This window comes from Pseudorasbora parva, chromosome 25 (assembly GCF_024679245.1).
Source record: "Pseudorasbora parva isolate DD20220531a chromosome 25, ASM2467924v1, whole genome shotgun sequence".
In the NCBI taxonomy this organism is placed as follows: domain Eukaryota; kingdom Metazoa; phylum Chordata; class Actinopteri; order Cypriniformes; family Gobionidae; genus Pseudorasbora; species Pseudorasbora parva.
Window position 1 is genome coordinate 11,348,057 of NC_090196.1, and position 15,148 is coordinate 11,363,204.

The 15,148-nt window shown below is 38.2% G+C and overlaps 1 protein-coding gene across 5 annotated transcripts in view; it reads right to left on the reverse strand.

Moving 5' to 3' along the window:
* Positions 1–14,726, reverse strand: part of abcc8 (ATP-binding cassette, sub-family C (CFTR/MRP), member 8) — a 120,705-nt gene extending 105,979 nt beyond the window's left edge. For 2 of the 5 annotated variants that reach the window (XM_067435751.1, XM_067435750.1), the window contains exons 1-5: positions 14,173–14,725; positions 9,307–9,469; positions 4,119–4,260; positions 3,828–3,949; positions 1,319–1,485 (exon numbers count right to left, since the gene is read on the reverse strand). In XM_067435751.1, the coding sequence (XP_067291852.1) occupies positions 1,319–1,485; positions 3,828–3,949; positions 4,119–4,260; positions 9,307–9,469; positions 14,173–14,196 (618 nt within the window). In that variant the 5' untranslated portion in view covers positions 14,197–14,725. Of the gene's footprint in view, positions 1–1,318; positions 1,486–3,827; positions 3,950–4,118; positions 4,261–9,289; positions 9,470–9,584; positions 9,922–14,172 lie in introns of those variants that run through there. The other 3 variants (XR_010901544.1, XM_067435752.1, XM_067435753.1) reach the window with 3 other exon arrangements.
* Between the last annotated feature and the right edge of the window lie 422 nt (positions 14,727–15,148).

Below are 15,148 nucleotides of genomic sequence, written 5' to 3' on the forward strand. Positions count from 1 at the left end.
TGTGTCAAGTTCTGTTTCCTATAGAAACAGTCAGGGCTGTGTATGCACATTAGCTCGTTCTGGTGTCTTCAATATTGAACCTTTTCACAATATTCAAATTTTCTGAGATACTGAATTTGGGATTTTCCTTAGTTGTCAGTTATAATTATCAAAATTAAAAGAAATACATATTTGAAATATATCAGTCTGTTTGTTTAATGAATGTATATAATATACAAGTTTCACTTTTTGAATGGAATTAGTGAAATAAACTTTTTGATGATATTCTATTTATATGACCAGTACCTATGAAATTTAATGACATGCCATTCTTAATCCGTAGGGTTTAATATCAGTCAGGCAAGTACCATTTTCCATCGGATTGCCAGACAGAGAAGCGTGATTCATCACTTCAGAGAACACGTCTCCACTGCTCTAGAGTCCAGTAGCAGTGTGCTTTCCATCACTGCATCAGATGCTTTGTATTCCACTTGGTGATGTAAGGCTTGAATGCAGCTGCTTGGCCATGGAAACCCCTTCCATGAAGCTCTCTGCGCACTGTTCTTGAGCTAATCTGAAAGGCCACGCAAAATTTGGAGGTCTGTAGCTCTTGACTAGCAGAAAGTTCTTTACTTCTGCGCACTGTGAGCCTCAGCATGCGCTGACCCCACTCTGTGATTTTACATGGCCTACCTCTTCGTGGCTGAGTTGCTGTTGTTCCTAGTTGCTTCCACTTTGTTATAATATCACTAACAGTTGACCGTGGAAAATTTAGTGAGGAAATTTCACGAATTGACTTATTGCACAGGTGGCAGCCTATCACGGTACCATGCTTGTATTCACTGAGCTCCTGAGAGCTACCCATTCTTTCACAAATGTTTGTAGAAGCATCTGCATGCCTAGGTCCTTTTTTTCACACCTGTGGTCATGGAAGTGATTGGTACACGTGAATTCAATGATTTGGAGGGGTGTCCCAATACTTTTGGTAATATAGTGTATGTGATCCATATTATCATACAAATTCAGTCATATAGATTTACAAATTAATGCAGCTTGTACATTCCCCAAATATTCTTTTATGTTCAACAAAAGTAGCTGGAAAGACATGAGGGGAAGTAAAGAGACTGTACTCGGACTGATAAAACTTTAAAGCCTAGATTAAAGATTGGATTGCATTCAGAGCTTCCGAAACTCCCTGCGGTCTGCCAGGATGTTAAAGCAGACGTGAGCAGACTTTTGTATTATTGGAAACTGAATTATGAGTATATAGCAAGGAAATCATAGTCAGAGGTTAAAGAATATGACTGAAGAATCAATGGCCAAGAATACAAATCTTTACCCTAGTCGTGATGACGTTAATCTCCACGGCCAGGAGCAGACCGTATAGCAGGGTCAGTAAGCCTGTGATTCCGAACCGCAGCTGCCTCAGGCCGATCCCATGCTCAGTGTACTTGGCAAACTTGATTGTTTTAGAGACAAACGCCAGAACCCAGTAAATGAGCAAAGCTGTGAAAGGAAATTAAAACATTGACAGTAAATATAATCATATATGAAATTGCATTCTCTACACACATTATACTAAACGCATCAGGCTTTGAAAGCCCACTGAAGTGCCTTGAAACGAGCAGAGTTATTCATTGTGGTGATGAAATTTCATTGAATTGAGATTGGGCATTTAAAAAAATAGCCAATAGTGTTTTGTTTATATCAAAGCAATCATGCTGAGGATGTGTCGTTCGAAAGTGTCTAAGCTATGTTGGTCTATGGGACTAGTGTTATCTTCTGTAGTCGTCAGTGCTTTTTCTAATGCAAAGTCTGCCTAACGATTGCTAATCCAAATCACCTCCATATTGCATTGAAATACAGCATTGTAGATTTCCGAATTTAAATGGGTCTGATAAGTTGTTTTGTGTTCTGCCTCGACTTGCGCACATGATCCGCTCTGTGTTGCCGTGTCTCTAGACTGGATCAGACTGGGACACTATTGTGAAACCAGATTACATATGCCCCAATGGAAAGCAAATTTGTACTGTCTAGATTGTTCCCTATCCCCTGTATAGTGCCCATGTGCCATTTAATATGTTGAACATTGTAAAGTGTGAACAAGTGAAGTGTGAACGATCTGCAGTTTCAGCCTCTATTTATAATGTAGGGGTGGGGCTTTAGATTCTAGAAAATTTGATTGGACAGAGAATCTGATGAGAAGCTGAAATGCAGTGATGTCATCAAAACCATTGATCCATATTGGTAGAAGTGAAAGACTAAGTTTTAAAGTCCTATATCTTCTAAATGCGAATTTTATCATTGTTTTGGAGCACACTTGCTTATAAATAAGAGTAAGGCTCCTCTTCATTCACTTTCTGTAAAATGTTGGATTCTTACATTTCTGGATGTGATCTTTCTAGAATTGTCTACTGCTCGAGTTAATGGTGCGAATAAAAAGACACTCTGTAGTTGGAACACTTTTGCTGAGTCATTGAAAGCCTGGTTATGATAATTTATTACATTAATTCGAGCTCCTGAACTTGAGTAATTCCCATTTATATGTAAGTGTTCCCCTCTTTTTTTAATTTTTTTTAAAAAAATTTTATTTATTTATCTATTTTCCCTATATGCGTATATTGTTTATGTATGTATATTTTATTTTATGTAAGTGTGTATATGTTTGTATGTATATTTACATTTTCTTTTGACTGTCTTGTTGTGATTTTGAAATGCCTTGAAGTATCTTGTTCTTTTCCTTTCAATAAACATTTGATCACAAAAAAAATAAAAATAATAAGAGTAAGGCTAGCATATTTATACTAAAAGCCAAAAAACGTCTGTTTTGATTCCATTTTTGCTATTTAAAGATTCTTAATTTTGTTTTGGGGTTTCTTACAAATATGTTTACATGCATCCAAGGTCAAGGTCAACAAGACTTAATTTTCGTATAATATGCATTGCAGCATCAGCTCTTTTCTCACAGTGTCAAAAACTGCTCGATAAAAGATTCCGTCTCTAAACCTGAGAGCTTCCTCTTTTCTTATTGGTCAGAGAAATCAAAGCATAAAACGGTGTCTTCTTGATATGTCGACAACATGAACCAAACTCTTTCAGGCCTCAGCAACAACTACAATTTTGGGGCTTAAAGTAGAGTGAGAGCTCAATGAAGACCATAGGCTGGCATTATGCAAATTAGTTACAAACCTAAATATGTTTGTGCAGGAAGTAAGAGGGGAATTACTGGTGACTCCTTGCAAGCAGTTGGGAATTGCCTCTTTCTTTTGGGAGACAAAAAATCCATTTATCTTTGATTTGATATTTGAAACTTTGCAGACCTTAAAAAAAAAAAGCTGTATTACACACTACATGAAAGTTAATATCCGCAAAAAGTATGACTCAAACCATTTTAAAATGGCTTTTCACTCCAGGTGTTCAATGCCAGGAAGATAAACAAGGTTTGAGTCTATTAAAGAGGATATTACAGTCAAGGAATGTGATTGTAAGGCTGAAACATCAATCTCTTGAGAACGTTCAGATGATTTCAAGTCATTGTAAAAAATAAATAAAACAATTCTGGAAATGAAATTGTAGGCGGAAAATATAATTGAACCATCAAGGGCACCAAGTCTGTAGCACTGCAATGAAGTCAGCTTTCTAAAAACACGGGGGCTGGTGTTAATGTCATTGTTGCAATTCAAATATTTTTCCAAAGTAATATTTCTTATTAAAATTGCTATAACATCCATATAAATCATCATTCTTTAAAAAGTGATTTGCATTATGAAAGAAATATGCATGCCACATCCAAATAACAGTAAAGTAAATCCTTAAAAAGCAAAAGACACTATAAAGTCGACACATACTAATCAGAAGTTTGGGAAAGTTGGAGGTCTCTATGTTGTGGTAGTAGATTATTGATGTGATGGCAGCCATGAATGCCAAACATGATGGCATATAGAGGTGCAGGTGGACCGACTGATTAAACCTGAGAAAGAGAGAGACAGTATTAGACATACACTAGAATTTCCAATTCCAAAAAAATTCCCAATTCCAAATAAATAATCTGTCATTGAGCCTATGACTAGGGCATGCTCTTGACAGGCTTTGAAATTCACACAGACGTACAGACAGACAAACAGACAGATAGAGCTCACCCATCGGACACGATGCCCTCGGCTATTTCGCACACGATGACAAAGAGCAGGATGAAGGTGAGGATCCAGCGGAGGTTGTGTCCGGGGAAATGCAGCCAAGTGCTGTGATGGATGTGCACCTTGGAGCTCTGACTCCCCCAACCTGCAATACAATGATTAAATATCTGTACATGGCTTACAGCAATATATTTCTCTCTGTCAGGAAGTGATATTAACTATCCTTGAGGAATAAATTGTTTGTCTATATATCCTAATCTCGACTAAAGAATGTCACATACGTATCTGGCAAGGTGCTTTTATGCAAAGTAAGAAATCCGTAACTTTTATATGGGCCAATTTCCATGCAGCAATGAAAAAAGATGTTTCATGTCTCAAAAACAATATGAGTTATTGCAATAATACTTGACAGATTTTGGCCTTATTATCCAGGAGAACTGAATATTATGGATGTGGGGAATCTGGTTAAAAACAAACACAGGGCATGTAAGGCATATTAAAACTGATTTAAGCACTTTTTTGGAATATCATGGATGTCTAAATTGTATGGCATTTAATGATACTCTTTCACTAACAGTTCCATTAAAAATGTTGTTAACCTATTGCATTTATTCAACAAATGTTAAATACTTATTATTTTCAAAAGTAGGCCTATTGTAAACAGACTGCTCCAACTTATTCATACATGTTTTGATTCACTAAAAATAAACTGAATAAAGATATTTATTCTGGAATTGTACCATCAGTATACACTAGGCACTGTATATTTTGCAACATTTCAGCTGTCAGTGGGAGTAAAGTTGTGAACATCATAATTTCGGAATAATATGTGTTATTGGTTAGCGATGTCTGTATTCACAGATATCACTGAAATAGTGTCAAGTTTGGGTTTTGTTTAATGTCTTTTATTTTGTAATTCTCATTGTCATGTTTCCTGCATCCTGTTTGTCATGTGCTTCCTTTGTTCCTCATGCTAACATTGTTAGATGTGTCATGTTCTGATTGGTTGTTGAGGTCATGTGTTTTTCAGTTATTGGTTTATTGTTTGATTGTTTGACAGCTGTGCCTTCTTAGTCATTTTCGGTGCGTCCCAATTTGTATACTATTCGTCCTAAATACTATTCGAAAATAGAATTAGTGCGTTCCAAATCAAAGTACGTTGAAATGAGTATTCCAAAGTTACCCGGATGGTTTAATATTTCTGGTTAGAATTTGAAGTGCAGATCTGTGCACACTCTAACAGCTAATATTGCCCACAACCCATTGTGAGTTAGAACGAGGACTTGATTATAACTAAAAAAAAAAAAAAAAAAAAAAAAAAAAAACATCCGTGCGAGTCTGGTTATTTAGAGAGGTGTTGTGATTCTTCACGCCGTATGACGTCATCAGGTCGGAAAGGTCCGTCCATGACGTACGTGGAAGTACCGACCCAATGTTAAAATAATGTTTTTTCTTGAAAATGGCCATTTCGCTAGATAAGACCCTATTCCTTGTCTGGGATCGTGCAGAGCCTCGGAAGCCCTTCGAAGCCTGCATTGATTTGGACCTTCAACCCGTTGGTTGCAACTGAAATCCATTATGTGAAAATTGTGAAAAATTCTGGAAAGTTTTCCTCAAAAAAACGTAATTACTTTCCGACTGAAGAAAGAAAGACATAAATATCATAAATAGGATAGGTGGTGAGTCAATTTTTAGGATATTTTAATTTTAAAGTGAACTAATCCTTTAACTTTGAAACAAATGAGGAGTCTCTGCATGAAATAACCACAACTGGAAGATCAACGTGCTAATACATTTCTCTGTGTTACGGTAGGAAATTAAATTTAATTGAATATGGAGGATTTTAACTGTGACTTGACAGGTCAATTATATTTTGATATTCAAAACAACACATAATTTACACTCTACTGCTTACTGTTGACCATTTTGCATATATCAGAGCATGTGAGCAAAGCAGAATGTTCTGCTCTATGTCAGCATGCTTCACAATGAATTTTAATTATTCGCTTAGTTCCAGTTCATTTTTGAGACGTGTTATAGGAAGATTCTCATGGAGACAGAGACAGTTGAAAGTGCACCCTGTTTATTACAAAACCAAAAAGTTTTGTTGTTATTGTAAGCTTACACAAGTAAAAGTACACCACTTATAGTTTATAATGATGTCTTACATATAAAAAAACCTTAAACAAACATGTATTTTAATTTGTTTCCGCTGTCATTAAGAAGAAAAAAAAAAACACTTACAACAGAACACTCCGGTGCATTTTTGTTTCATTTTTATGTTTAAATATTAGCCTACAATATATATTTTTTAGTTAATCTATACATCATAAGATTCACAATATGTCTGTAGATATGTAGTGGTTTGGACATGATTTTAAGTTTTTCATTAAGTTTTGTTTTGTAGAAAGCTTTTCTTTAAAGTGAAACCCTCCCTCGATCCTCAAACTCTTGCTAATTATAGACCTATACCTAACTTGCCATTTGTTTCGAAGGTTTTTGAGAAGGTAGTTGCCAGGCACCTCGAGGACTAAAACGGCATGATCTAAACAGCAACAACATTTTTGAAAAGTTTGAAAAGGCCTCTGTTCTGGCCACAGTACAGACACAGCCTTAGTGAGGGTTGCAAATGACCTGCGAATGACAGCTGATGCTGGGTCACCATCACTACTTGTCCTCCTGGATCTTTCTGCAGTATTCGACACGATGGGATACTTCTCAAATGACTGTCTCATTCTATTGGACTTGATAACACTGTCTTGCAATGGTTTGAGTCATACCTCTTAGACAGATCTGAATTTGTGGCCATGGGTAGCTCAAGGTCCCTTTCACATGCAGTTGGTTGTGGGGTACCTCAGGGCTCAGTTCTAGGACCGCTCTTATTCAACCTCTAAATGCTTCCACTCTGTAAAGTCATCAGTCACTTAGGAATTTAATATTCCCTGCTACGCTGATGATACACAATTATATCTGAAAATTGACACTCATTCATCATTATCGTCATTGTTGTCATCATTATCGACGCTTTCTGTTTGTCTGGAAGACATAAGGACATGGATGAACTACAACTTTCAACAACTGTACAACTGAACAGCTCTAAGACAGAAGCCATTCTCATTGGTTCCCCTCATCAGATCAGATCTTCCACCATAACCTGTTTCACATTTTCTGGCCAGGACATTCCTCTATCATCCATAGTCACCAATCTTGGTGTTAGGTTTGATCAACACTTAACCTTTGAGGCCCATATTAAATATCTTTGCAAAACATTATTTTGTCCAATCAGGAATATAGCCAGACTCTGTCCCTCACTCACCCTTCATGATGCTGATAAACTCGTTCATGCCTTTGTCTTCTCGAGACTGGATTATTGTAACGTTCTTCTCTTTGAGATTCCTACCATGAGCATCCAGAAACTCCAGCACATACAAAACAGTGCAGCTAGGATCCTGATGAGAGTGCGTAAATATGAACCCTTCACACCAATTCTTCAGTCTCTACATTGGCTTCCTATTTCCGCTCGGATCGAATATAAAGTTTCCCTCCTCACACATCAGTGCATCCATGTCAATGCTCCTACCTACCTTAAAGAACTCCTTACTCCACAGATCTAAGGACGTTCTCTTCGCTCCACAAACACTCATCGGCTCCATCCCCCTAGGATTAAGACCTGCACCACTCGCCACCACCCGCCTATGGAATGCCCTCCCTGAACATCTGAGGGCTCCACAAACCAATGATGCTTTTAAAAAGGGACTAAAAACATACCTGTTTAGAAAGTCTTTCAATGTTTAAATTGCTTTGTGTTTACATTTGTGTTGATTTTAACTTAATTCTTAATTGCTCTAACTGCTTTATTTAATTTTTTTCCTCCCTTTGTAGCACTTTGAGATTTTCTTTGAAATGTAAAGTGCTTTATAAATAAAATGTATTATTATTATTAATTTTGTATAAATTGTATCTTAATTGTATTCAATATTTCCTTAACGAATTGCCTGGATTTAATAAATAAGTAGCAAACCAAGAACTTTGGGTTTGGAATGGTTTGAAGTGCGTAACAAACGAACCCACTAGCCTATCATGTTTCTGAGACCTTTGAGTAAGCCTGAAATGATGCTTCTTTCTGTCTTTAATACATTTCTCGAAAACATGTCTTAATTAAAGTATATATGCCTATAGAAAGTTATGATATTTCTTTATTTTGCAAAAATCACAACAATTTGTTTTTATTGTGACTGTAACCAAAAAATTATAGAAATTTAACAGATTATAATAATGTATAACATTTAAATGAATGATAAAAACCGACAGAGTTATTTGAGTCTCTTTGGCAGAATAAAACACAAGTCACAAGAAAACACAAGAAAAAAACACGAGTCTATCGCCTGGGGGTTAAAGCAATAGGCTATGCTATATTGTATAAAGTGGTATAAAACAAAGTGGTGTATTAAAGTATTAAGTAGTGTATATTGCTTACAAAAGTGAATTTCCATGTTCAATGATTTTAATCTTGTTTTTTGTTTTTTTTTCAGCAGAAACTTGGCGCAAGGTGGCAGGACATAAAATAAAGAGAGTAGGTTGCCAGGTTGGTTAACTTTGACATCAGTGGGATTTTTGAATGTTGCTCTGACTCTTCTGGCATGGCAAAACGAACAGTGCCTTCTTGTAACTCGACTCTCTGGCTCTCTTCGGCTCTAAATTACACCACTAAGGTCACATTTGTTTGTCTAAAATTGTTTCACACAGCAGGTTGACCAACTCTGATGGTCAGACCCTATGGGACTCGCCAAACCACATTTTCCAGCGGATGACTACTTGAGTGCAAATCAATTATGCAGTGTTTATCTTCGTGATGAATGAGCCAAATATTCAGAAGTGAATTTAAAAGAGCCCATTAATCATTTCCTGCCTGTTTCTCTGATCCTTCAAACAAAATACTACCCTAATCTATCTATCTATCTATCTATCTATCTATCTATCTATCTATCTATCTATCTATCTATCTATCTATCTATCTATCTATCTATCTATCTATCTATCTATCTATCTATCTATCTATCTATCTATCTATCTATCTATCTATCTATCTTAAAGTAGAGTATATCGTTAAGTTGAAGTATGTTTAGTCACTCCAGCCATTCAGTATTTTGACACAAACATGCACTAGTTCTCACCTGTCTTTGACACTCACCGATGAAGAGGATAGGAAAGGTGATGAAGAGCAGGAAGACGTGCGGCACCACTGTGAGGGCGTCCAGGAAGCAGCCGTTGTTGAGGACACCGGCATCCACGTTGTAAGCGGCCGAGTTGTTGTCGTTGCCGCAAAATGCCAAGGACATGGTGGTATCGGGTCTCTGAAGTGATCCAGCAGAAGAAAGACAGTGGCAGGAGGAGAAAGAGGACAAGAAGAGGGTTAAACGCTAAAAGAGATCATCTCAGAGCATAATCTGTCCGCAGAGGAGGCGTTACATCCTTGCTGTAGGTGGAGGATATCAGCCGAAGTGAATCACTGCACAGGTAGAGCGCAGCAAAGGCTCTGGTCCTGCATGGGATGAGCACATCCAAACAGCTTCTTTCCGACAGGGGGGCGCCTGCATCGGATTCCACTGACAGAGCCACGGCTCACGGGCATGCTTTTAATACGGCGCAGCTTGATGGCATTAATAAACAAAAAGCATCTCTGTTCATGCACAGACACACGCGTGTGCTCGGATGCGATCTTCCTGTGCTGCGCTGATCAGTTGACCTTGTGGGAGGATAGCTGGATGGCGGAGTGTGTGCAGGAGAGTATGATGAGTGAGAGAGAGAGAGAAAGAGGGAGGGAGGGAGAGAGACAGCATGACGGAGAGGAGGGGGAGAATTTCATTGCGGGCGGAATCAAAAAACCGGCACACGTCACAGTGTGGTTCACACCATGAGACATCAAACATTATGATCGGTGAACTGACTCACAGTAAACAAAGACTGATTTGGTCGGATTGTCAGGAAATTCAAAAACCAAAGCGAACCTATGAGACGGTTGAAGGACGAAGCTCTTGTAATGAGGCCAAACAGAAATATACCAGGTTTACTGAAATGGTTCGTTCAGTGGCAGATGCTGATATCTAGAAAAGCATGATAAAATGTCCATATATAACAATTTAAGTAAATTATATTTATACTGCGCGATTATGATCATCAACAAAAAAACACAACAGGAAAAACCAAACATATACACTTGGGTTATTGTTTATACCGTAATCCTGTGCTGATCTGTCTGGGACATTTTTTTTTGGTTATTCTTCTCAGGTTTGGGGTAGTTTTTGTGTTTCCCCGAAACAACCCAGTGTTTGGTTAGTTTTTGAGTTACTCAGATCCTGGTTCAGACATAACAACCCAGCGTTTATGTAGATTTTGTGTTACCCAGATCCTGGGTCAGACATAACAACCCAGTGTTTAGGTAGATTTTGTGTTACCCAGATCCTGCATCAGAAGTAACAACCCAGTGTTTGGGTAGATTTTGTGTAACTCAGTTCCTGGATCAGCATTATCAACCCAGCGTTTAAGTAGATTTTGTGTTACCCAGATCCTGGGTCAGCTGTAACAACCCAGTGTTTAAGTAGATTTTGTGTTAAACAGATCCTGGGTTAGCTGTAACAACCCAGCGTTTAAGTAGATTTTGTGTTACCCAGATCTTGGGTCAGCTGTAACAACCCAGTGTTTGGGTAGATTTTGTGTTACCCAAATCCTGGGTCAGCTGTAACAACCCAGTGTTTAAGTAGATTTTGTGTTACCCAGATCCTGGGTCAGCTGTAACAACCCAGCGTTTAAGTAGATTTTGTGTTACCCAGATCCTGGGTCAGCTGTAACAACCCAGTGATTGGGTAGATTTTGTGTTACCCAGATCCTGGGTCAGCTGTAACAACCCAGTGTTTGGGTAGATTTTGTGTTACCCAGATCCTGGGTCAGCTGTAACAACCCAGTGTTTGGGTAGATTTTATGTTACCCAGATCCTGGGTCAGCTGTAACAACCCAGCGTTTAAGTAGATTTTGTGTTACCCAGATTCTGGGTCAGCCGTAACAACCCAGTGTTTGGGTAGTTGATGTGTTACCCATATCCCGGTTCAGATACAACAATCCAGGTTTGAGTTTTTTTATCACAGGCTTTTTGCAACCTCTTCAGGAAAGAGGAGCATTCCAGCTCTGTTAGTGTCTTCTGTAAAATTCAGGTCTGTGTAAATTGTATTTTATCTATAAATTCAGTATTGTTCTCTCATTTAATTTATGCAAACCAATGTACAGGGCCATTGCGGGTCGCTTAAACTAATTTCCTTGACGGTATATTCACGTTTTAGGAAACGCATGATGCCAGCATAAAATGTTATGAATGATTTATAGATATACACAATATAAATAGTTATGATGTTAAAGTATGTTCTCAGAACTGGACACTTCTGGACACAACCAGAGTCAGTCACAGCATATTTTAGCTACGAGTGAAACGCAGGGCGGCGGGCTGAAGTTAGAAGTTCCCCGCCCACAAAACATGAATCTTTCGTTATGCTATATTATCATCAAATATTGGATTAAAACGTATTGTTTTCTTTCAGTTAGCACTGGTTTTGTATTTGTTTTTGAAACTGACTGATTGGAAACCTCATTGGTCTGAGCTCATACACTGCCTGGGGCGGCAGTGGCTCAGTGGTTCATGTAGGTTGTCTACAAACCGAAAGGTTGGTGGTTCAATCCCCGGTTCCACCTGACCAAGTGTCGAAGTGTCCATGAGCAAGACACCTAACCCCAGCTGCTCCCGACGAGCTGGATGGCGCCTTACATGGCTGACATCGCTGTCGGTGTATGAATGGGTGAATGTGAGGCAAAAATGTAAAGCGCTTTGGATAAAAGCGCTATATAAATGCAGTCCATTTCCATTTACCATATTCGCTTCGGATTTGTGCATGCATGGCTACCACACACACACACACACACACACACACACACACACAGTGTGTGAACTGTGGGGAAATTCCATAGGCCTACAAACCATATTTTCTATCCCCCTACGCTGCCCCTGTCCCTAAACCTACCCATCACAGGAAACATTCTGCATTTTTACTTTCTAAAAAAAACCCTCATCCTGTATGATTTATATGAATTTTAAAAAGTGGGGACATGGCCAAAGTCCTCATATTGCACCCTCTCCTTGTAATACCTATGTCATACCCATGTTATTATACACAGTTGTGTCCTCATATTTCACAAAAACATGCCCACAAACACACACACACACACACACACACGCACCCCCCCCCAAACACACACACACACACACACACACACACACACACACACACACACACACACACACACACACACACGCGCGCACACACACACACACACACACACACACACACACACACACACACACACACACACACACACACACACACACACACACATGTTCATGTACACGAACAGAGAATTAAAGGCTTTCTTTTTCACAGAGATGAACTTTGACCTCAGATCAATGAGGCTTACGATCAATCAGCTTCAAAAAAATAAATACAAAACCTATCCTAATTGAAAGAAAGCAAGCTGACAAAAAGATTGAACTCAATATTTGGTGATAAAATAGCATAATAAGAGATTTACAAGTCATTTGTAGATGACCCGGAACACATAAGTCGTTACAGGGTTTTAAACACAGCATAAGGGTTGTGAAAGCTAATTACAAAATATTGAAGGCTATGTCAAAATGTGTGTCCAGACAAGCTACCTGACCCATGCTGATAATAGATCTAGAATGTATAGATCATCACTAATGTCCAGAACTAAAACAAACACCTATTGCCATAGTGTGATAACCTTATGAGACTGTGATGAGAGGATAAACTTGATCTATTACTCAAAGGTGTCAAGTACAGACAGGTGTGGTGTGTTATTTGAGTTATTTCAGTAAGGCAAGATGTTAATTCTTGTTGGACCAGCAGATGCCACAGAGCAACGGTTAAAATGCACCACCGCTGAAAGAGAATTTAATTTCCTTAAAAGAAGCATTTCCTGAAGATTAAATGAGTCGCATGACCCTTTAATCTGCAAAAGTGGGCCTAAAGGTATATTATTTATTTCAATATGCATTCAATTCTATTTGTACTGTGATTCCCATCAAGTGTTCTTTAATAATCCTCTACATTAAATATTTTAGTAATCATGTTATAGAGACTCTATAACAGTGGACATGGGTACAAAGCTTCATGGTCAAAAAATGATATTTGTTGTGCTGTAATTTATACTGATTTTAATTAAAAATGTCATGGACATGAATAAATCGAATCAGAAAGAACAGTATAAATAGCTTTGCTTTTGACTCCAAATGATACTAGACCATGACAGTTCGAAAAGATTAAGGCCAATCACATTGAAAGACGTATGCACAGATGAGACATCCTTGTGCATTTGCGAAAATAAAAAAAGAACCCTAAAAAAAATCCACACACACACACACACACACACACACACACACACACACACACACACACACACACACACACACACACACACACACACACACACACACACACACACATCAAGAGAAATTATTTCTGTGGAGAGCTGGCTGTAGTATATCGATTTCTTTCTCTTTTTTTCTTTTGGGCTTCATCCCATTGAAACAGGATCAATCCCAAACAACTGCGCATGCGCACCATTTCAGTTCACCGGCGCTCAATTTGGCTATCGCAACTTGTCACGAGCAAAAACGTGTTGAAATGGTAATAATGTCAAAATATTGTCTAAAGCGACATCTGGTTCGACATGGTTCGTATATGGAAAATATTAAATAAAAAGTTACTGCATCTTTCTTTGATGTAGCCTAGCTGTGTGTAGGCTACGGAGAAAAGCTTATATTGATTAAAAAACTTCCTCACTAAAAATAGAGTCGAAACAACAACAACAATTATCAATATACACAATTCAACACATAACTTCGTGTTTAGGCACTTAGGCAGCACTTAATTAGGAAACACAAATGAACATTTCTAAAGGAAACCACTTTTCAACAAAAAAGAAATGTCCTTACCGGTCTGTAGCGCGTGATCATCATCCTGAAACTCCAGTTGTTCCCAAAACCTCAACCTCATATGATGATTTTCAGTCCAGTCCAGAGACCTCCCCGTCAAATAGAAGCGTAGAATGAGAATGAGTAGTCTCACACGGGAACATGTTCAGAATAATACAAATAACTGAAATGTGTCCGTGTCTTTGCCATATGGTCCGAGCGTATCCCCAGAGGAACTAACCAAGGTGCTGAAAAGAGCCTTTACAGAATCTGACAGGTCCGCATTCCCAAACATCGATTTGAAAGTTGGTCGATGAATCCAGTTCATCCAGTCGTCACTCGTCACGTACACACGCGCGACACATCAATCACAATCAATGATGCAACAGAACAAAATGATATCCACTCAATCAACAACACAATAGACGAATACTGTAACCGATGCAGCTGGTGTTACAGCGTGAGCATTTAACGATAAACAAAGACAATACAATTATAATAATGCAATTTCTAATAACTGTGATCACGTTGGTGGAAATAAATATTTGTTTCGAGACAAAAAGAACCTAAAATTACAACCTCCCTACAAGAAATTAACCAATCATTCGCAACGCCTGGTATATAAAGGGCAAACTCGACAGGTGCTGAATATATTTTTTGCAAAAACTAGCCAATCAGGACGTCAGCAGAGGGTGTCGTCATCGCAGCACAGCATACCGCCTTCTTATGTCTCAAAACAAAGAGCATAGATGATGGCTATAACATATCAGAAGTCATACAGACATCATGCATATTGGTATAACATCTCCCAAACTAATTACTGTTTCAAAAACACTATACTTTATTTATAAAGCATGTGGATCGCGCATGTTCTTTCAAGCGTTACAAAATAATGACCACTGTGGCCCGTTTTGAAATAATATATAATGATATGAGGGGTAAATAAAAAAGGTAGCACACTAAATAAGGAAAAGGAAATCAACAGCAAGGATTCATT